We start from the raw sequence: 21,615 nt of genomic DNA, 5'->3' as shown, positions 1-21,615 counted from the left end.
GTTTTATTAGAACTGCATGTTTACGCACTGAAGTCCGAAGTTCATAAGCGACATGTTCTCTTAATTATTTGTGAGGTGGAGATGAATTTAAAACCGGGTTTTGCCCTTCACTGACGTATTATATAAATACTGTTTACTCCACGTAATCGGAGTGCTTATTAGAAAAAACTCACAAGCTTATACTGGGGTAGTAATTGAACCCTGCCTACTAGTGCGGAACTCTTACCACTCTACCACCGAGCTTACCGGGGTGGGCTGGCTGGTTCGAATCAGATAAAAAAGCTGGCCACTAGTTTGCACTAGTGGGCAGGATGTATACAGTGTTTATAACATACGTCGGTGAATGGCAAAACCCAGAACAAATTAGCCCTGAATCACAATGAAATCACACTTTGTTTACGTGTGCGCTTTCCCATAGTATGTGGGTTGCGTGGAGACAAAAGCCCACATGTAAACAAGGTGTGACGTTGTGATTCAGGTCAATTTATGGCCCTTTCTGTCGACCACAAAAGTCAAAAGAAGTCTGTTTGACTGGTTTAATCTAAAATATTCAAAGCATCAAAGAAGCTGAGTAATCAAAGTCAACTGACATTTCGCGTTATAAGCACTGAGTACACTTTGAAAATCAGAGAGTATAATGTAAAAAGGTATAAAAAATTGGTTGAAAATCACTTATGAATGTAATTATAAAATCAGTACTAACTTGAAAAAAAGTTATGACAAACTTTAAAATCTGATTATTGGTACAGATGATAGGACCATTAAAAAGCTTCATGCATGCATATCAGAGGAATTCTAATCCTACATTAAAATCAATCGTAAAAAATCACTTGTATAGATGTAAAACTCTAAATTCCGGAAATCGTAGTCAGTACTGGTGCATCAAGTCAATCCACATAACATTCCTCCAATTCCAACACAGGATGGTCTGTTGGAGAGACGAGATAATAAATATGGGTGAGTAAAATGCTGCAAACCATTCACCACGATTGTATTATTCCTAACACAGAATTTTCCTGCATATCTCAAGGTGCTGTCTTGCTGCTTAAAGGGAAAATACAACATTTGCAAACATCAAAAACCAAAACTACCAACTTATGAAAACTTTACTGGACAATTAGTGAATGACAGTCTAAAGCATCCCGTAAAATCATGGCACCTGGTGTGCTGACATTTTCAAGAAAAGTGGTATTTTTGTATCAATTTCCAATGCTGGTCGGCTGACCAGCGTTGGAAAATAGTGGCTTTTTTTCAAATACTGCCCCCAATTTACCATAGTAAGTCTGAATTTTGTTTGCAATCGATTACACATCTATGAACTAGTACAAGCCAGCTAGACTGGTTCACTGACCTTACAATTCCCCGACGTCTATAAATTGCTCTATTTCAATTTAAGTGGGGTCAGGAAACCTGACTACCAGAACATGATTGTTTTTCTTGGTTTGTCCAGCATCTACGAACACAAAACTTCAAACAAGTCAGTGTAACAATATTTGCTATAAAATACTAATCCCCCAAATCCATCAATGTCTGAAAAAATACAGCGAAAGCAAATGTTGTTTATTCCCTTTAAAGGGAATATACATCATTTGCTTTTGCTGTAATTTTCAGAAATGGATGGAATTGGGAGGTTGGAAATATATAGCAAATATAGTTACACTGACTTTTTTGAGGTTTTGGGTTCGAAAATGCTATAAAAACCAAGAAAAACAATCATTTTTTCTGTAGTCTGGTTCCCTGACTCCATATAAGAAGAAACAGAGCAGTTTACATACATTGGGAAATTGTAAGGTCAGAGAACCAGTCTAGCTGGCTTGTACCCGTTCATAGGTGTGTAATCGATTGCAAACAAGTGCGATGGTCAATTGGGGCCAGTATTTGAAAAAAAGCCAGTTTTTTTCCAACGCTGGTCGGCTGACCAGCGTTGGAAATTGATACAAAAATACCACTTTTCTTGAAAATGACAGTATACCAGGTGCCACGATTTTACAGGATGCTTTACACTGTCATTCACTAACGGTCCAGCAAGGTATTTCAAAATGATTTGGTAGGTTTTTTTTTTGATGTTTGCAAATGTTTTATTTTCCCTTTAACAAATGCCGACAAGAAACACTTATAATTAAGTACCAAATTGCCTTCTTTTTCTATGGTTGTATGGATTCCTCACTGAATCAACACAATGTAACACAATGTACTGCAGGTGCTAATGGTTCAGAACGAAATCACCTTGTTAATTTTTTTGCATCACCCAGGGGCGAAAATCCATGACAAAAAAAATTAGAAGCTTGAGAATACAAGTTTGTTTTTCTTGGTTTTCCCCCAAAATCCATCAATGTCTGAAAATTATAGCAAAAGAAAATGTTGTATATTCTCTCTAACAAATGCTGACAAGAAACATTGGATTGTTTTGGAAAGATGGTGGCTCCCTTACACAGTGCTCATGACATGGCAGTGGAAGGCAAAACCGAATATCAAAAGCTCAGGCATGCAACTTTTCGTCGGATCCGCTGATTTCCTCGGTTTTTTTTTTACTTCTCAAGAATGCCATAACAAATTCAAAAACACCATACAAAGTCTCGTGTGGTTTGGAGTTTCCTCGTTTTTTTTTATTTATAAATTCCCAGTTGCATGCCTGAAAGCCAAATCCTGATAAAAAGAATCTCCAAGCGTTAGAATATGACCCACCTGTTTAGGACTCGGACTCTATCTTGGAGATGTCCACTCCCATGGCCCCGTCCTTCTCGTCATCAATGGTGAAGTCATCCATGCCAGTCTCCATCACGCTGGCATAGTTGGGGTTGTCGAAGCCCGCGGAGAGGGTCTCGGGGGGCAAGCCTTTGCCCTTCTTGCTTCCCTTCTTGGCCCCGGCCTTGAGATCCTCGGTGTCTATGTCTGTCAGGTCCACGGTGGCCACGCGGGTCGGGTCATCGTACAGGTTCTCCTGTGGGGAAAGAGGGACAATAGGGTCTAGGAATGGGTAAAGGTCCAACTTTTTGACATTTATGTACAAACCAATGGGGTATCTTCCCAATGAGCTAGAGTATAAACAAAACCTATGTTTGATCTTGTTATCTTTTACATCTGAGGACTTGAGACGATGGGTTTCCTAAAGTAACAATAACCATGATAACCCTGATGACCTGAGCCAAGTCTTCGGCAGGTTTTCGTGTACAAACCTTAAGGGACATGTTGAGAAAGGGTTAAAAGTCCAATCCATGGCAATAAAAGAAGGGAACAATTAGGGGTCCTCATAAGTATACTAAAAACCAACTGTGAGTGGGTGGGTGTGTGTGAAGGAGGAGGGGTGGTAACCACTAAAACAACTGAACAAACAAAGAGGGTCTAAATGGATTCTGCACTGGGGTTAAGCATGTACCAATTTCATAAGACCTGTGGGTTTTTTTCAGTTAAAGTGCACACTTTGTGTTTCACTAGCTCTGACGGCCACCAGAAATGGCTGAATCGTCAGATGGATTGAAAGAACAATGAAAAATATGAAAAATGTTTGAGTGTGGTTGAAATATACCTTTGCCCCGGGTACAGTGTAGACAGGATTGTCAAAGCTCTGCATGTACATGGCAGCCGGCTGGCCTGGAATCTCTTCCATGAAGCCCACGGGAATGTCTGAGGCAACCTCCATGTCTGCATGCAGAGGCTGGTCCTTGGTGAAGAAAGTGCTGCAAAGAAAACGCACCCATAAGGTTACATATGCTTCAAGTACACAAAGTCAGACGGCACAATATCAAACACATGTAAACGTGTTCACACCGTCGATCGTGGACGTGCTGTTGTCCCTCTTTTGTTTGTACTTTTTAGGAAGACTCCCATAGGTTTTGTACACGACCCCAATCGCGGACGTATGCTGGGAATCGTGGACGATATTGTTCTCTTTTGTTCTCTGGAATTTTCATCCACAGTTTGAATAGATGAATACACCCTGCAGTACCAGTTATGGGAAACGAACAGATTTGGCCTCATGGCCGAGTTGCATGATTTCTGACTCGGACTCGGACTGATGAGCTTTTTGAGTCAGGGTTTTCTTTCAGTTTTGTACTCGTGACTCAGACTCTGACTCAAGCCAAACGACTTGGGACTCGGACTCAGACCAGGATATCGACTGGGGCTCGTGGTTTGAGGACCTTAACCCTAATGAATGCAAGGTTTGCGGAAACACCATGTGCGAATAATTTCTCAACTAAGAGAACCAGAGGTATTAACTCGACGTTCCGGTCAGTTATGTTCTGACCGTGTTCAGAGAGTGTAGACGGTCAGAGCATACTGACCGTAGATGGTCAGAGCATCCTGAAGACGGTCAGAACATACTGACCGGAACGTCGAGTTTATAACTCTGGTTCTTTCCAGAACCATTCTCTTAGTTGAGAAATTATTCGCAAATGGTGTTTCTGCAAACCTTGCATTCATAAGTATCTCCACCATGCAAAGCCTCAAATCTTACTGACCTTAACCCTAACGATCCCCAACCGGCTTAACTCCAACACCAGGTTTGTTGGAATCTGTTTGGATGAGTACTGCACAAGTAAATCACTGTGCTTTACGTGGGATTAGGCATACCACAACTGTTAATATGCACTGTTTACCATATGGTGTTGGGATTTGCAAGGATGAGAAAGTTTCCTAGTAAATCACCCCGGGGGTTAGGTTAATACAAGTCTGCATGATTGTAACTACGATTTCCAACTTTTCTGAAAAAGAAGAGACAAGACAAGAAGCTATAAAACATGTACGTTAACATAAGGCAATAAAAATAATGTGACACATTATACCATTCAAAAGTTGCCCCATTTATGCAGGAGCAACATGATGGCAGTAGGAAACTGGGAATAGAGAGGGTGTACTTACGAGCGACGTCGGATGACAAGGAAGCCCAGAGTACAGATGACAACGACAATGACGATGACGGCAATGATGATACCAGCCACAGTCCCACCGCTGAGGCCGGTCTGGGCCCCTGTGCCTCGTTGGGAAGATTTCATGACAACGCTGGTAATGCCGAAAGATGCAGGGTCTGCCGACAAACAAAAATCAGAAATGGTTCAACACAGAGATGCCACAGGGTCTGCTTGAAAAAAACGGAAATGGGTCTGCTTGAAAAAAACAACGGAACGGCTGCTTGAAAAAAACCGGAACTTTTTTGTGTGTGAAAAGGCCACTCCGTGTCCGACACAAAGTCCCCGTTGTCATCTTTATCTTGGAGCCAAGCCAAGTTCTGTTTATTTTTTAATTTTGCTTCTATGGCCTTTAAAGCTGTCGGTTCGTTCAATCACTTTGACTTTTTCCATATTCCTAATATTTATTCTGCACGAAACATGCACGATTCCACAACACTGCTGTCGGTGTACATGATCCTTGCACTACGCGATGCGCTCAACGAAAACATGGTTGGTACCCGCATTTTTGGATTCAAATATATCACTGCGATCGGAAACCACCGATAACTGAAATGATAGACTTGATTTCCAGGCTGAATGCTACGTGTGCTTAGCACAACACGCCCGCACGCGGTGAAGCACGCGCGAGGCACCGTTGTATACTGCGTGCAAGTACATTGGCCGCTTGTATCGCATGCAGGCTCGGCAACAACATACACAAAGACTGTTTTTAAGACTACTTCAACAAACAACGTTGTGCCATGCGTGCGCCTAAATGTACTAAATCGAGGTAAAAATCAACGCATTTCCACAGTTTTTCTTCTCTTTTTCTGGTTAATTTGTGAGAATTTTGTGAGATTTTTTTTAAAAACCGGAATTCCGGTTAAAACCGGAAAAGTGGCATCTCTGTAAACAGGTACAGCTACTGGATAGTAAAGTGTCCCCCTCCCAACCCCCCCCCCCCTGAACTCTCCAAGTACCATCTCTGTCACAGCTTTTGAAAAAATACATCAGAAATATTGATACATGTATCAAAAGTATAGTTCATCAGCATTTCAGCAACAACACAATTTTTTCCAATCAGGAAAATATTTATATAGTAATGGCCAGTTCAAAATAGTGCAGCCTTTCCATCAGTCAACAACTGTTACATAGTTCCCGCCCGAACGTGCTCACTGCTATCAACCCACTGAGCTTACCGTTCTGCATGTCTGTCATGATAGTCTGGGCCAGGTTAATAGCTGTCAGCCCGCTGCTTGACCCTGCTGCCTTGTCAGTCAGCACCATTTGTATTTTATTGTCGCTGGTCTTGGATGTGTAGGTATCCACCTCCCCCGTGTCCAGCTCGCGCCGTTTCCTGGTCTGAGGAATCACCATAACATTGCAAGGGAAATTCAGATTTGGCCCATTCTATAAATTTAGGGTTCGAAGTTTGACATGTGTCCTGTCCCTATTGACCTATTGTGGTAGAATCGCGTTAAAATCGCATCATCACAGCTTGTGAAATATTGTCCAATTACATGATATACTAATGGACGTGGAACGCGCAAAATCTGAGACAAACAAAACGTAGTGTACAAAAACTCCATAGGGTTGTCTAAGGGGCATGGCTAACTCGCAAACGGCGATAGGTCAATAACCTTGCTACTTTGCAATTTCCAACTCAAGTATCATTATTAAAGGGAATATACAACATTTGCAAACATCAAAAACAAAACTACAAAATTACCATGAAATACTTTACTCGACTGTATGACAGTATAAAGCATCCTGTAAATTCATGGCACTCGTTGTGCTAATATTCAAGAAAAGTAACATTTTTGTATCGGCCAACCAGCGTTGGAATGAAACTGGCTTTTTCAAAACCAAAATACCATATTTAGTTAGTCTGAACTTTGTTTGTCGATTACACATCAATGAATGGGTAAAAGCCTGAACTAGACTCGGTCCCTGACCTTACATTTCCCCGACGTCTATAAATTGCTCCATTTCAATTTAAGTGGGGTCAGGGAACCAGACTACAAGAACATGATTGTTTTTTTCTTGATTTTCCAGCATCTTCTAACACAAAACTTCTAACAAGTCAGTTTAAGGCCTCTTTGAGGGCAAACACTTGGTGATGGGGCCCTGTTTTGCGAATCTCAAATTGAGATCAAGCTCTATCAGCAATACTTACCCCTTGGGCGGCCTGGCTGTCGTGTATGTGGTAGTCATCATGAACCCTCGTCTTAAACGCCGCCAGGTTGAAGTTGGCCGAGTACTCCATAGTCAGGATGGCACCTACATGTATGAGAAAACATTTGCAAATTTTCTTCAAATAAGACGGAACATAATTCTTATTCAATTGGTTTAAACAATAACAGTTTTCCAGTAACATGGGAGACTAAAAAAAATATCATATACTTCAATATGCTTACTAAACCCTTTCAGCACATTTTGTCATCTATTTCTAACTGTTAATTAAGTAATAGATTAAGTATCGCTGGAAAGCCATTAAAGTTTCAAAGCAGGGAGTTTTCATGTTCATGCCACAGCAAGTCACAAGTATGTAGGTGTTTTTTATGTAACTGAACAAAACTGAGCCCCAACCCCTTGTAGAGGTAATACTGGCTAGGCTTTACAATCTAAAAACCATTGATGACAGCCAGTTTATTTCCCATGGCGGTGTGAAACACGCTGTGGGCTTGAGCTGCTAATGTTGGTGAGTGGGTTGGTTGGTGGACACTTTACTCGGCCGTTATAGCTGTTTCCATGCCACGCGTGTATCACAGCTTTGCCAGCGAGTTTTTACCGAATACCTCCAGTTTTGTCACTTTTGTGACACTGATGCACATGTGTCTAATTTACATATTTGATCATGCCCCATTGCATTGCAAAATTCGCGGCTGTACAATTCATGGAACCGCCGTGGGTTGTACCCACTCAGTGCTTCATTTACACTTTCCTCTCAACTCTTTCACTTTAAAGTTGCTCTCCGGTGCTATTTTAGACTTTCACCCTGATTTTGTTTTTCAACTGCTATTTCTGTAGTAATAGCAAAATTTATTCAACTGAATGAGACATGGAACCAAAAAACTCTGCCCACGTTTAAATGTAGTTATGCAATTGATATTTTTACTGAAATCTCAAATTAGTCGCGTAACTATTGCAATAACAAGCAAAAAAATAAGTGTATTTTCAGAGGGTTCAAAAGAAAAAAGCTTTTTTCCGTTTAAATAAGACATACAACTTGAAAAATGGTTAGGAGAAAAATCACAAATATGTTGACGAGCAAAGTAGATAGAGCGACTTAAGACAAATGATACTTACCGCACTGTGGACAGCAGCCTCCTACTGGTGTGACCGCCTCACTGCATGATGTCGCCAAACAGTTGTACTGGTTGCAGATCTTTGCCAACTGTGAACCAAAATCATAAAATATTTAGATATGCAAAAACGCTGTGTCTAGATTTCCTTGAGTAACTCAGTCCTGAGGAATTAAAGGGAATGTACATCATTGGCTTTTGCTGTAATTTTCAGAAATGAACTTTTTGAGGGGTAAGTATAATAGATCAAATATTGTTACACTGACATGTTTGAAATTTTTTTTCTTCGAAAATGCTGGAAAAACCAAGAAAAACAAAAATGTTCAAGTAGTCTGGTTCCCTGACTCCACTAAAGATAAAATGGATCAATTTATAGATGCCAGAAAATTGTAAGATGAGGGATCCAGTCTAGCTGGCCTGCACCCGTTCACGAACATGTAACCAATAGCAAACAAAATTTGGACTGAAAAAAAAAGAGGTAAATTTGGATCAGATGTCGAGAAAATAGTTAGGTTTTTCCAACGGTTGGAAATGTATACATAAATACAATTTTCTTGAAAATGACTTCACACCAGGTGCCATAATTTTACAGGTTGCTTTAGACTGTCATTTACCAACATCCTAGTAAGGTATTTCGTAAAAACTTGGTAGTTTTATTTTTCGATGTTTACAAATGTTGTATATTCCCTTTAAAGGACAGAGCAATGTACACAATTCAGGCATGTGATGTGAACCAGGAAATTAACCCTCCTGCTGTTTGAACAGTCACAGACAGTCCAGACATCCATCCTCTTCCCCTGCCATGCCTTTCACACAGGCTAGTCACCAACAGTCAGGTCATACTTCAAGCAAGCAATGTGACTCATCAAATTCAGTCAACAGACAAAAGCAGGCAAGAAGTAGTTGACACAGCAGGTATTAAGTTACAAAATGTACATGTACACGAACAGTCACAGCCAGTCAATCCTGCTTCATGCAGGCTTGGAGCTCTAAGCTGTTGAACACAGTGACTTGATTCTGACTGAAAGCACAACTTTGCCGAGAATGTAGGTCCTATGTTTGCTTAGGAGGGTTAATGTCACAGAAATCTGCTGTGACAGATTTTGTGCTTTATCTTCAACATGTTCAATGCACTTTATCAACAATTACTGATCTCAGAGGCAAATGCCATGGAGCGCTCCAATACAAAAATGCCGCCTTCATTAACCCTAACCCCTAGTACATGTAGTTCCTCAGGACTACCCTGCTAAATCCAACAGAGTCTGACGGTTACTCATTTGAGTTTCCTGCTCAATCTAACAGAATCCAACTGTGCCTTATTTTGCAGTGGTCTGCTGGATCCAACAGAGCCCAATTTGGCATTATTTATCAGTACCCAACAGAATCCGACTGAATGTTTTCAGTTGCCTGCTGAATCCAACACATTGCAATCAGAAATCCCTTACGTACCAGGGGTTTACTGCTCAATCCAACAGGCTCCAGCAGGTATAGGATATAGTTGGATCATGTTGGATTCAGCAGGCTTAGGGTTAAACAAGACTAAGGAAAAGTCTGAGATTTCATCTCTACATGACTTACCACGTCCTCGTTGTCATTGCCGCATGCACAGCCGCTTGTGACCGGGCAAGCGCTGCCTTGAATGTTGACTGAGCCACTGGTACTAGAAAACTGCATCTGGCCAGTAGCAGAACTCAGGAAGGTTCTGAACGAACTGGTGGTATAGTCCTGTGGGATAGAGATCATTCAAAGACATTGGTAAGATGTGGTGGACCTGAGTCTTTGCTTAGAATCCTTCCTAAAGTCTCCACCAAAGTTGAAGAGTATAAACTTATATACGACGGGGACACAGCTGGGCCAAGTCAGTGGACAACAAAAACGCAGTGAAGTTGGTACACAATTTGGTGCATCACGTCACGCACAGAAAAGGCAGAGTACATTCGCTAATGGGTTCGATTACGAGTGTTCCCATCGGGAACGTTCCGTTGGGAATGCACAAATAAGTCCGTGTTCCCAAAAATCATCAAATGTTCCCATCGGAAAGTTCCTTTTGGAAACACTTGGTGTTCCCAAAAAGAGCATGCGCTGCTCATGCGCTGTTCCCAAAAAGAACAGTTAGTGTTCCCAATGGAATGTTCCGAGCGTTCCGACTTATGAGACGGTCCTTAAGTTACAACCAGTTATTGTTTTGACTTATTCGCACGATATAACAAACAATTGCTGACTGCCGTGATGTGGGATATGCCGATTTTAATACCCTCAGGCACATAGCACCCTCGGGTGTTAAAAACAGCATATCCCACATCACAGCAGTCAACAGTTGATAAACGTTGTATGTAATAACCCTAACCGAACTCAACCCATCAAAGTCCAACAGCAGGTTTTGTCTAAATCTGTTGGGATAGGTACAGTACCCCTGAACTGATGGTCTTTTACATTGGGTTTGGCATACCTCCAGAAACTAAGTCCAACATGTTGTGTGTGTACGATTTCCCACATGGGTGTTGGAATTTGCCTGGATGGGTACGGTTCCTAGTAAATTATGCTAGGGATCAGTTAGGGTTAAACAATGTTGCTCATCTAAGCAATGATAACAAAAATATGAATTGAAGCGCTGGTTGGAGTAACACTCTCCATCCAAAAGTTAAACCCACCTGTCCAGAGAACCTCATGGTCCCTATAGTCACGCTGCTATCCAACTCCACGTTGAACAGCTTGTCCTCCGGGAAGGTGACCGCATCGTACGTACAAGGAACTCTCTCCGACTCCACCGAGACCAGGTTATCCAAATCCTGCCAGTTGTCAGGGTCAAACCAGCTGGCTGGGTCGGTGCGCACAAAATTGATGTCTGTTGGAGTACAGGGTCAGCTTTGTGTCAGTACCAGTCTTAAAGCTACAGTCCAGCATTTGTAATTTGTGCATTTTGTTCTTTGAAGTAACAAGAGAGTTCAAAATCTAATGATGGATACTGAGCAACTAACCTGATGAAGTTTCAGCTAAGCTTCAGCTGTACATTCCGAGAAAAACAGTATTCTAAGATCTCAATTTCAAATCAAAAGTTACTAAATCATGTTTTGAATTGTTACTAAATCATGTTTTGAATTATAACAACCGCGCGCGCGTGTGCGTCGTTCCAAACTTGCCGCGCGCTGCGCTGAATAACAAAACGAACTACTAATTTAAATTTTCCTACGGTGCTTCTTAAGAATCACCGTTGGAAATGCCTTCTTTCGTTGATTACTTCAAAATGACAACTTCCCAGAAAGAATAATTTCACAGGGAGTTTAGTTCCCTTACTATCTTTCAACCAAGGTTGTTTTTCAGCAATAATTACGCCAGTTACTTTTTGGATGGCTGCAAATGATGGACTCTAGCTTTAATTATTATGAAAGTATGGGATTATGCCAAGTTATAGAAGTACATCTACATGTACATGTAACAGTTTGTGAAACGGCTGAAAAGTTGATCTCCAAAACAACATGTACATGTACTAGCAACAAACTTTAAATGTGATATCAAAGTAAGGGTCAATGCAACATACAATAGGCCTGAGACCTACGTGATGTACTTCGTCTGGCGTCCTGACTTCGCTCCCATAGGAAAGCCCATTTATTTAAACAAAGCCATTATGGGTGCAACCCTGCAATAAAATTCCCATAGCACACTGCATAGACACTAGTGCTAAATGCCCATACTTACAAAATTCTTTTAAAATTACTCAGAACTCTCACAGCTATTCAAGCTGCACACAAAAATATGATGATCAACATGTCATCTTTCGTTTTCTTTTCATTTTTTGGTGGGTTGACTATTGACTTTTCCAGATATTCTCACCCAAAGAAGACGACCCCTATTTTCCCCAAAGCAGAAAAGTAGCCATCTTGAAAAACAATCCCTCCACAACATGGCAAAATAGCGCCACTTTCGAGCCCAATAGCATCCAAAATGCTCAGAATTGGAAGCCCCAAGTCCAGGCAAGAGGTTCATTATCATATCTCTTCAATTCCCCAATTTTATGGCTCTCAGAACTCTCTCAAATAGAATATTTTGAGGGTATAACTTTTATTCATGAGCTCGGCGGACACATTTTTGGCCTACATACAGGCGTGCACACTTATGTCATTAGGTCTCAGGTCTATTTTGGAGGACTGCGGAGGATTGATTGTCAGACAGGGACATTCAGTAGCAGTTGATTTTGGAGGAGCGATGAATGGCATCTGAAGAAGAGGTTGATTTTGGAGGATTGCGGCTGAATGCATTTTGAGAGGCAGGGCTGTTGGAGGATTTTGAAGGACGGAGGCAGTGGGTATCTTTCATTTGAACATACGTACAAAATTTTAGAGGATTTTGGAGGATTGAGGATGGTTCCTGCATGTAGCAAGAAGGGCCTATAGGAGTTAGGGTTAATGCCAGACTGGGACCTGGAGTGCTCTGAAACATGTAAAACTAAATCAGGCCAACTTCACTCACTCTCTAGCCAGCAAATTTCTTCAGAATTCCACTGGCCAAAGAAAAGGTCCTTAGTATTTCACCAACCAAGTTTGCAGACTCAATTCAATTTTTGAAGGAGATATTTGTTCATATTTTGGCACATGAGAGGGAAGTCAAGTAATTTCAAAATGAGGCTAAAGACAAGACCAGTACATGTCCAACCATGGTCCGACTATTTGAAAAGACTAACCTCTTCATTCAGTGTCATTAGTCTGGTGGCTGACTATGGAGAAATGTGTAGTACATAGAGACTAGTTCCTGGTTCATGCCACATGTTTCTTTTGGCACAGTTGATTGATGCATTGATTACTGAAGCGGTGTTGAACTGGTTGTTTTAGGTGCCAGTCTATTTTCTTGTTTTTTGCATGTTTTTAATACCTTAAGTTTTGGGACTCTCATACACAGTGTTGAGAGTCCCAAATGTTCAGACTACATGTAGGTTAATGCCACAAATGAACAATACCATGTACATGTATCAGCAAGTCACAGATTTGACGAACACGTAAACTCAAAAGAATATAGTTTTGGAGTAGACTTTTGTTTTGTGGTATAATTTACCTCCCCCATCACATCCTGGGTCAGCAGCAACATCGTCAGAAAAAGTAAGAACCATGTCGTTCGGCATCATAATCACGCCATCCTTGGGCAGCACGACTTCCTTCACGGAACTGATGTTGGTCTGGAAAAGGACGGCAGTCACCTACAGCAAAAAAAAAAAAAAATTGAAAACGATCTTTGTTTAAAAAAAAATTAATTAATACGAGAGCAAATTACTTGAGAATATACATGTGACATACTTTTTTATATTTTCTTTTTTTTTTACCTCAAAAGCAAACCCAACTGGGGGTTGAATGGGTATGGAAAGAAAATATCAACAAAAAAATGAAGCACTTATTGTTTTGCTTCAACATGTTCAAAGTATTTTATCTTGAGAGTACATGTACATGTACATGTTGGTACAAAGTTTTGCCCTACCATAATGTACATTGCATTTGCACTGCTTTTCTGTATGACAACTTGGTCCACAGACACTTTAGTCCAAGTTTTTTTAAAGTAAACAGTCTCAATTAAATGCAGGCTGAATCTGCTCAAATGTGCAAGGGCCTATTACATCTACTAATCGATGTGGGGCTCTGTGTTTTGCAGTGAAATTTTTTAACTGCAAGGTGCTTTAACCTTCTGAAAGGGTATGAATGGTCAAAGGTCGTAAAAACAAGCCTTACTTGTATAATTGACAAAAAAATGGCACCTGACAAAAACGCTAATTTGAATATTCAGTTGGTGATCGAATATTTGCATGTTCATTATATTCGGGACACCCCTACATTCACCCATGATGAGTGGTAATTACAATGTACATGCATGCACATTCAATATTAAGCCAGTTCGGTATTAGTCTAGGTCAAAGGTCATTTGGGATAAAATTGCTGATGTGATGTTACGCAATGCTACGCGATGCCACGCGAAAGCCTATCCTGCTCGTAACTAACACGCAAGCATCTTGCGCCCATCGCCATGTGCGTTCAAGTGCAAGCACACCTCATCCACCACAGATTCTGTGTCTTGATTGGCGGAGAGCATATCACATGGTACTCTTTATTTTTTAAATTTTTTTTACAGATTCCAAACAGAGAGAATACAGTAGGCCTTCAATTTTTTTTCTCCTAGGAGGTTATTTCATAATTTGTTTACTTTGAAGGAAAGGAAGGTCAAAGAGATGGACAGAAAATAACCCGTACCAACAAATCAATTGGTACCATCTCACACCCCTCCTTTATCAACAACACAATGCAACTCACTTGAACAATCTGGGGGCCGATAACACGTCAGCTCTATTTACTCGGCATTCACAATGAAGATAACCAATAGCAGTGCAAATATGGTGTGCCATCATTTCAATGGTTATGACACACAAGTGGTGCCCCTTACAATGTTTACATTTGGTTTTTATTGATTCTTATCAGTAAAAAATACAGCCATACAATGGTGATACTGATTGTTCAAATACACGTACATGGTAATAAAAATATAATGCATGAAGAGCTTTATGGAAAAGTTTTGAATATGGGCAAACTGGTACCAACACCACCTTTTAAAACAGTAATACATTCAAACCATTTAACTATTAAAACGGAATAAAAACCAAAACTACCAAATAATTATGAAATATCTCACTGGACTGTTAGTGAATGACGGTCTCAAGCATCCTGTAAAATCATGGCACCTGGTGTGCTGTCATTTTCAAGAACAGTGGTCTTTTTGTATCAATTTCCAACATTTCAAATATTGGAAACTTTTATCATGATAACCGACACAGTTAAATAAATGTTTTAATAGAATGGCTTGCTTCAGAGAGAACATGAACGTTTTGTTTTGTTTTAAAGATATAGTCCATCATTTGTAATTTGTGCATTTTGTTCGTTTGAAGCAACAAAAGTGTTCAAAATCTAATGAAGGATACTGAAACAACAAACCTGATGAAGTTTCAGCTCAGCTTCAGCTATGTATATTCCGAGAAAAACAGCATTCTAGGATCTCAATTTCAAATCAAAAGTTGCTGAATCATGTTTTGAATTGGGCCTGAATTCAGCGTCCGAGACGCGTTCTCACTGAGCCGATTGCAGCTATACGCGATGTCGCGCACTGATCCGACGAATTATAGCAACCGCGTGCGCGTGTGCGTCGTGCCAATGCTTGCACGCGCTTCGCCGAATAACAAAACGAACTACTAATTTAAATTTTCCTACGGTGCGACTTAAGACTTAAGTCGCACCGTTGGAAAGGCCTTCTTTTCGTTGATTACTTCAAAATGACAGCTTGCCAGAAAGAATAATTTCACAGGGAGTTTAGTCCACTCACTATCTTTCAACCAAGTATGTTTTTCAACAATAATTACGCCAGTTACTTTTCGGATGGCTGCAAATGATGGACTATAGCTTTTACCCTAACCCCTTGAGCAGTTTTACTAGAAAGTATCTTGAATCCAAAATCTACCTGCATTGTATTGTGTCATGCACAAAACAATTGGAGTTGGTGACTGCTCAGTATGGAGGTATCCTGAATCCATCAAAATCCTGCAGTACCGCTAGGCTTTACAAAATCCTCAATCCATCAAAATCCACCGTTTTCAATTAGGCCATCAGCCTGGGGGTTTGGTCAGTATCAAACATGTCAAATCAGGGCATAAAATAGTGCACATGTGCAAGGTATACTGCCCCTAGAGTGGTAACAAGCATGTTGATGGACATTTTGGCATGTTTGGAAAAAAGGTGACAACACCCAAAAAGCTGCCACCGCTACAATGCTATCACATATTTTCCAACTCTGGAGGTGTATACCTTGCCAAAAATCGCTATGACGATTATTCTCCTCATTTGATACCGGTGGCCAAAATTTTGGACCGAGGCTAATGGCCTAAATATGGAGGTATCCTGAATTAGCCAAAGTACTCCAAAACAGGGGTAAGAATTTTGACAGATTCAGGGTGGTTAGGGATAATGAAAAAAGGTTTCAGTTGAGAACCTACTGTTTCGGGGAAAACGATCCTGTTGGTGGCACATGGTGTCTTTCCACTGTCCCAGTTGTTGGGATTATCGAAGTTGACGTCTAACTGCCACTGCTTTGACGACCCTGAGCAGATGCCTACATGTAGAAATGAATGAAAATAAGTATCAAACAGCAGCACACTCTGAAATGCACGAGAGAATGCATGAAATTGCTGAATTTTTAATAAATGTAAAAAGCAGTGCATGGATTGTAAAAAAAAAAACACACCATTTCTTCCTGCTTCGTCTACTATAGGCCTACCTCATAACCATGCAGCAGTCATTCACGAAGCTAATGATCGACTTAAAACAGAACAAAAGTTACAAAAATCTGAAAAATATTGATTATTTCGGTGGCTTCTTCAAAACATCCCCTGAATAAAGTCGGATATTTCCCCTGTAACGTTCAAGTTGATTAACCTAATCATATATGCCCGCAGGGTGATTTCTTAAGAACCTGCCCCTCCACGCGGTGGAAATATCAGAACGCTCTGCTAGCCTCTGGATTAAAACTTAACCACAGTACCAGGAAGCGAAGTTGTAATTAACTAAGGGGTGAGTCGGTCAGGGGGCGAGTTGGTAAGGGGCGAGTTGAAAGTATAATCAGCGTACAATACTGTGTAGGCCGCTATGGGTAATCCTTACTTTTAGGACCCCGTTCCTATATAGGAAGGGAGAGACTCACCAAAACAGTTGACTAAATGACACTCAACATTGACATTCTGATACTTCTTGGCACATCTGAACAATTGGCAATGACACCTTCTTGAATATCAGCAGGTTTAGTTTTGTGGAGAGAGGGCAGGGCTTTGATTTATGAGGGAAATTCAGGGGTAAAAGACGACGATGACAACCAGAAAACAGACTCAAAAACCAAGATGGCAACCGTGAAAGCTCGATGTGATGAAAGCTCGATGCTGATAAGCTGATAAAAAAATAAGATAGTGGATATTTTGTCGGAGGTAATGACGGCAAACTAACGATTACTAAAGGTTTGCCAGCGGCAATCCATATCAACAGAGGGCGCTGTACTCTTTAAAATAGGGCTGAATTATAAGATGTATTAAATTCCCACCAAAACTGTGTAGCACGTCTGGTGTAATGGTTAAGCAAAAGCTTTAGTAAGCGGGATGACTCGCGTTCGATTCCGACCGCGTCACATTTTTCAGTTTTTTTTTCTCATCCCCAAATAAATAAGAATATTCTTCGTTTATTATTTTAACATGTCTCAAACATTTTTTGCAGAGTATTACATTTTCTTTTTCAGATTTGTGGCTCTGGAGGATTTTTTTTAAAAGGGAAATAAAGTCCGAAATTATAAAATGGTCTGAATCCCATCTTGTGAATACGAGGTAACAACGATAATTTTGGCATGGAGCCAGACTAAAACTTGTCACCGGAAAATGTTTTAAGTACAAAAAAACAGTAACTGCGCATGTTCAGTGCATATCCGGCAAACTAACGTTTACTAAAGGTTTGCCGTCTCCGGCAAAATATACACTGCCAAAAAATAAACATCTTATTTATTTTTAGTCTGGTTCCCAGACCAAAAGATTCAGGAATAGTCAGTATCTAAGTTTTGGTCTGAGAACCAGACTAACTTATTTATTTTTAGTCTGGTTCCCAGACCAAAAGATTCAGGAGTAGTCAGAATCTTTTGGTCTGGGAACCAGACTAATTAATTTTTTTAGCAGCCAATCAGCATCGGGCTTTCATTATGTAGGGCTTTCACGCGTTTGAGAACTACAACATGCACGTCTGACTGCGAAAAAAGGTAGGAAAGTCACATTTTCTCCGAAAGTGCTTTCAAAACTACAACTATGAGTTTATATGAAGAAAAAACGCAGTGGCTATTGTTACGGCAGCCGTAACGCATTTCCCATTTTCTATCGTTACGGTAGTACTGCAACTTTTATAAAAACATGAGAAGGGAAAAAATTCCATACTCGGACGTCACTTTTTTCAATTAATTTTCTAGCGCCAAAAGTTACATCTTTTATGGTTATTCCTCCACTTTCCCTCCTCTACTCTCACCCTCTCCTTTCCTTAATTTCTATTTATTAATCAGTCAGTTACTTCATCGGGATTCGAACCTCTGACGCTTGCTTGACACACGAGACTCTTAACCGCTAGGCCGCGCACGATCGCTGTTGCAATAATCAATCTTTGGACGTATTTGAAGTATCCATTGAAATAAACTAAATATTCATGAGAAAATAAATATTCATAATGACGTATTGCACTATCATTGGCAGGCTCATGCGACGTCATGGTTGTTGATGTCACGTGTATAACGTACCGCTGTCTTTCAGCCACTACAATCAGTTTTGACCGGCTGCTTCAAGTTAGTTCTGCACGACGTATGCATCCAAAATGTGCTCTAAAAACACATTTTGAGTAAATTTTTTTCACCTTAACACAGCTTCCTGGATTTCTCTTGGTTCAAATGACAAGGTGAGGTGACAATTAATATGTTTGGCAGCAGATAAATTGGCATCCGAGTATGGAACTTTTCCCCATGAGAAGAAAATATAAATAAGAAGGAAAAAAGTGAATTTGAACGTTATAAAATTCGGACTTTATTTCCCTTTAAAAAAAAACCCTCCAAAGCCTAAGGTTAGAAAAGGAAAAAAATTTGAGTGCAAAACTGAGATGCGAACCCGCAACCTCGCGGTGCAAAATCCTACCCGCTATCGACTGAGCTGTCGCACTGTTCACCACAACACGGGAAAACAAATAATTATATACCTGCGTGCGTATCAAAAAAGAATCGTTGAGGGCGCTAAACAACGAATGCCGTAACGATGAATGTCGGTCGTTTCGTACCCAAGTCGTTTCGTACCCAGGTTGTTTCGTACCCAGGTCGTTTCGTACCCAGGTCGTTTCGCACACAGGATTCATGTTTGTCTTCTATATTGTAGCTACTCCTAGAACTATGGTGAGCGGGGCCTCATAGATCGAGCGATGATTTTCGGTTCGCTCGGAGCGCGCCGCGGGGGGTACGGTACATGCACTTGTACGCATGCACATCAGCATGGCTATGCAGGCGCAGGCACGTGCTCAGCGCTCTGTCAACTGGTCGGATTCGACATCGTTAAAATGCTGAGAAAGACATCGTAAAAATGCCAAGAAAACACCGATGGAGAAAGAACATTTTTGCAAGTTAATTCACAGATTTGATCTAGCTTGTCTGTGTATGTATTTTCCGTGTTTGCATGACTGGCTTAATCTCCTTTGTGCATCATAATTGACTGGGTACGAAACGACTTGGGTACGAAACGACTTGGGTACGAAACGACCTGCTTCGGTAACGATAGCCACTTCGAAAAAAGACTGCTTTACTTTAGCCAGAAAAAGTCACTTTGGTCAGGCATTGTCAGGTACTGGACAGTCATCTGCAAAAGTCAGTTTTGAACAGAACTTGTAAAAAAGAGAGGTGTCCTAAAAGTAAGGATTACCCCGCTATGGTCACTGGTGTAGGCCCTATGTAACAAAGTTTTACTCTTCGATTCTTAGCCCCACTTGTCATGCTTGTGTGGCCACCGTATTGCTGCGCTGTACGTTCAGCGCAGCAATACCGAGGCCACACAAGTGGGGCTATTCGATTCTTGACTTTGACACGGTCGGTAAAAATAACAAGACATTTCTACGACCTACTTACCAATAAGCGACAAAATAACGACCAGTACTTTCATGATGAACTTCGACAAGACGCTCTGGATTAAAACTTGTGCCAAACCGGATCAACTAAAAATGAGTTTAAAAATATTACATTGGGGTAAAAAAATTAGCAAATTATCTTCCCTCCCCACACTCGTCGTACTTCGCAGATCTACCCCACTTCCTCCTAGCCCTTGAAACGTTAACCAAACTAAAAACAGGCACAAGTGCACCAGGCTACTTTTCCATTTACTTGCTGAAGAATCGACGTCTAGTACCTGTAGCGACTCAACTTTGGAACGTAGTTGGACCTCACCACCACATAAACCGGAAATTATTAAACCGCACTACAATTTCCGGATTACTTACTTTTAAGGGAAAGGGTGGCTCATTAAATAGGAAATATCAATTTCCAGAAGAAAGGAAAATCGATGGCAACTGAAATGAATGTTTTTCACAAAGAGGTCAAAACAAGATTACACTGAACAAAACAGATGTCAAGATATGGAACTATTTTGTTCAAGGTCGGATGGAAATGCTTCAATGTTCGTCAACTTCACCCCGGACCCGTACGAGTACGTGCTGGAACGGTACCGTAGGGTTGTGACGTGTCGTGACGGTCCTATGCCGCTACATTGTGCAGTCTAGTGACCTCGCTCGACCCAGCCCGAGTCGTCCTTGGATTATGTTTAAGGCCAATATTAGCTCGGAGCGGGCACTTTGTTAATCAATTTTCCAAGGTAGTAAGTTATGAGCGAACACGGCAACTAAAAAGTATAGCCAGGAGAAAAAAACGGCTCATTTGACAACATGCACTGCAGATGCCTTTTTTTTAAATCCTTGATGACTTCAAGTTCATTTCCAACTAATTCCAACTTGGAAATTCAACGTCCGCTCTGCAAAACTACCGCATATTTCTTTATACATCAATTTAAATATTTATTATGTGAGCTGTACCAAAACGGACTAAAGTACCTTCAAGTAGGCATTGGTTATAGCAGATTAAAGATTGATAGATAATGATGGATGCTTCAAACTTTTAATAAACCACAATTATGTACATTTGACATAACCAACTGTCCAAGGGTTGTTGCGCCCTTTAAAAAAAAATATAAAAAAATTAGAACATTTATTTCGTCAGAAATATTTAAACTTAATATTGATCAAAACAGCTATTTTGAACTAAGCTGAATTAATTCCCTATACAGAAAAAAACCCCGAAAATGTGGTATTTTATAGCATTTTGCGGGAGGCCCTAGGGGAGGCCCTGGACCCGGTACCCGCAGGCCCGGTAAACGTCGGCCCATGCGCTAATCCGCTTCTGAATTTGACTTGCAAAGTTCTGTTTGCCACCAGTTACTTTATTTGGAAAATCGGTATATTAAGCAGTGACATATATAAAGTTAACTTTTTATGATCGTTTGAATAAAACGTTCAAAGTATTATGCAACACAAGTGTCTTGAGTGAAAATGTGTCTGAGTTATTTGTGATACGAGTTGCCGTTAAAGTAAGACATCATGAGGTCCTACGTATAGAAACAATGCAGCCTATTATAGCCCGGTTCAAATACTTCATGCGAATGCGAAGCGAACTTGACGTCATGAAACTTTCGCTGCAAAACTCGGCCGAGTTGAAATATGTTCAACTTTTACGAATTCGAATCGCGAATACTTGCCATAACATCAGAAATTCGTGTTCGCTTTCGCTTCCGCGCGGAGTATGAACCG

The 21,615-nt window shown here is 40.7% G+C and overlaps 1 protein-coding gene across 1 annotated transcript; it reads right to left on the bottom strand.

The window, feature by feature from the left end:
* Window positions 1-477: 477 nt before the first annotated feature.
* LOC119736856 (protein amnionless-like) lies at window positions 478-20,080 on the bottom strand. Its single transcript, XM_038210868.1, has 12 exons — window positions 19,889-20,080; window positions 16,209-16,324; window positions 13,241-13,382; window positions 10,846-11,039; window positions 9,773-9,919; window positions 8,199-8,286; window positions 7,066-7,169; window positions 6,089-6,251; window positions 4,861-5,026; window positions 3,527-3,677; window positions 2,686-2,941; window positions 478-928 (listed from the first exon to the last, which is right to left on the bottom strand). The coding sequence occupies exons 1-11, from the start codon at window positions 19,920-19,922 to the stop codon at window positions 2,690-2,692; spliced, it is 1,557 nt and encodes a 518-aa protein (XP_038066796.1). The 5' UTR covers window positions 19,923-20,080; the 3' UTR covers window positions 478-928; window positions 2,686-2,689.
* Between the last annotated feature and the right edge of the window lie 1,535 nt (window positions 20,081-21,615).

Source organism: Patiria miniata, unplaced genomic scaffold (assembly GCF_015706575.1).
Source record: "Patiria miniata isolate m_02_andy unplaced genomic scaffold, ASM1570657v1 HiC_scaffold_10, whole genome shotgun sequence".
NCBI lineage: Eukaryota > Metazoa > Echinodermata > Asteroidea > Valvatida > Asterinidae > Patiria > Patiria miniata.
The sequence above is the reverse complement of the archived record's forward strand: the minus strand, read 5'-3'. Positions and strand labels throughout refer to the sequence as shown.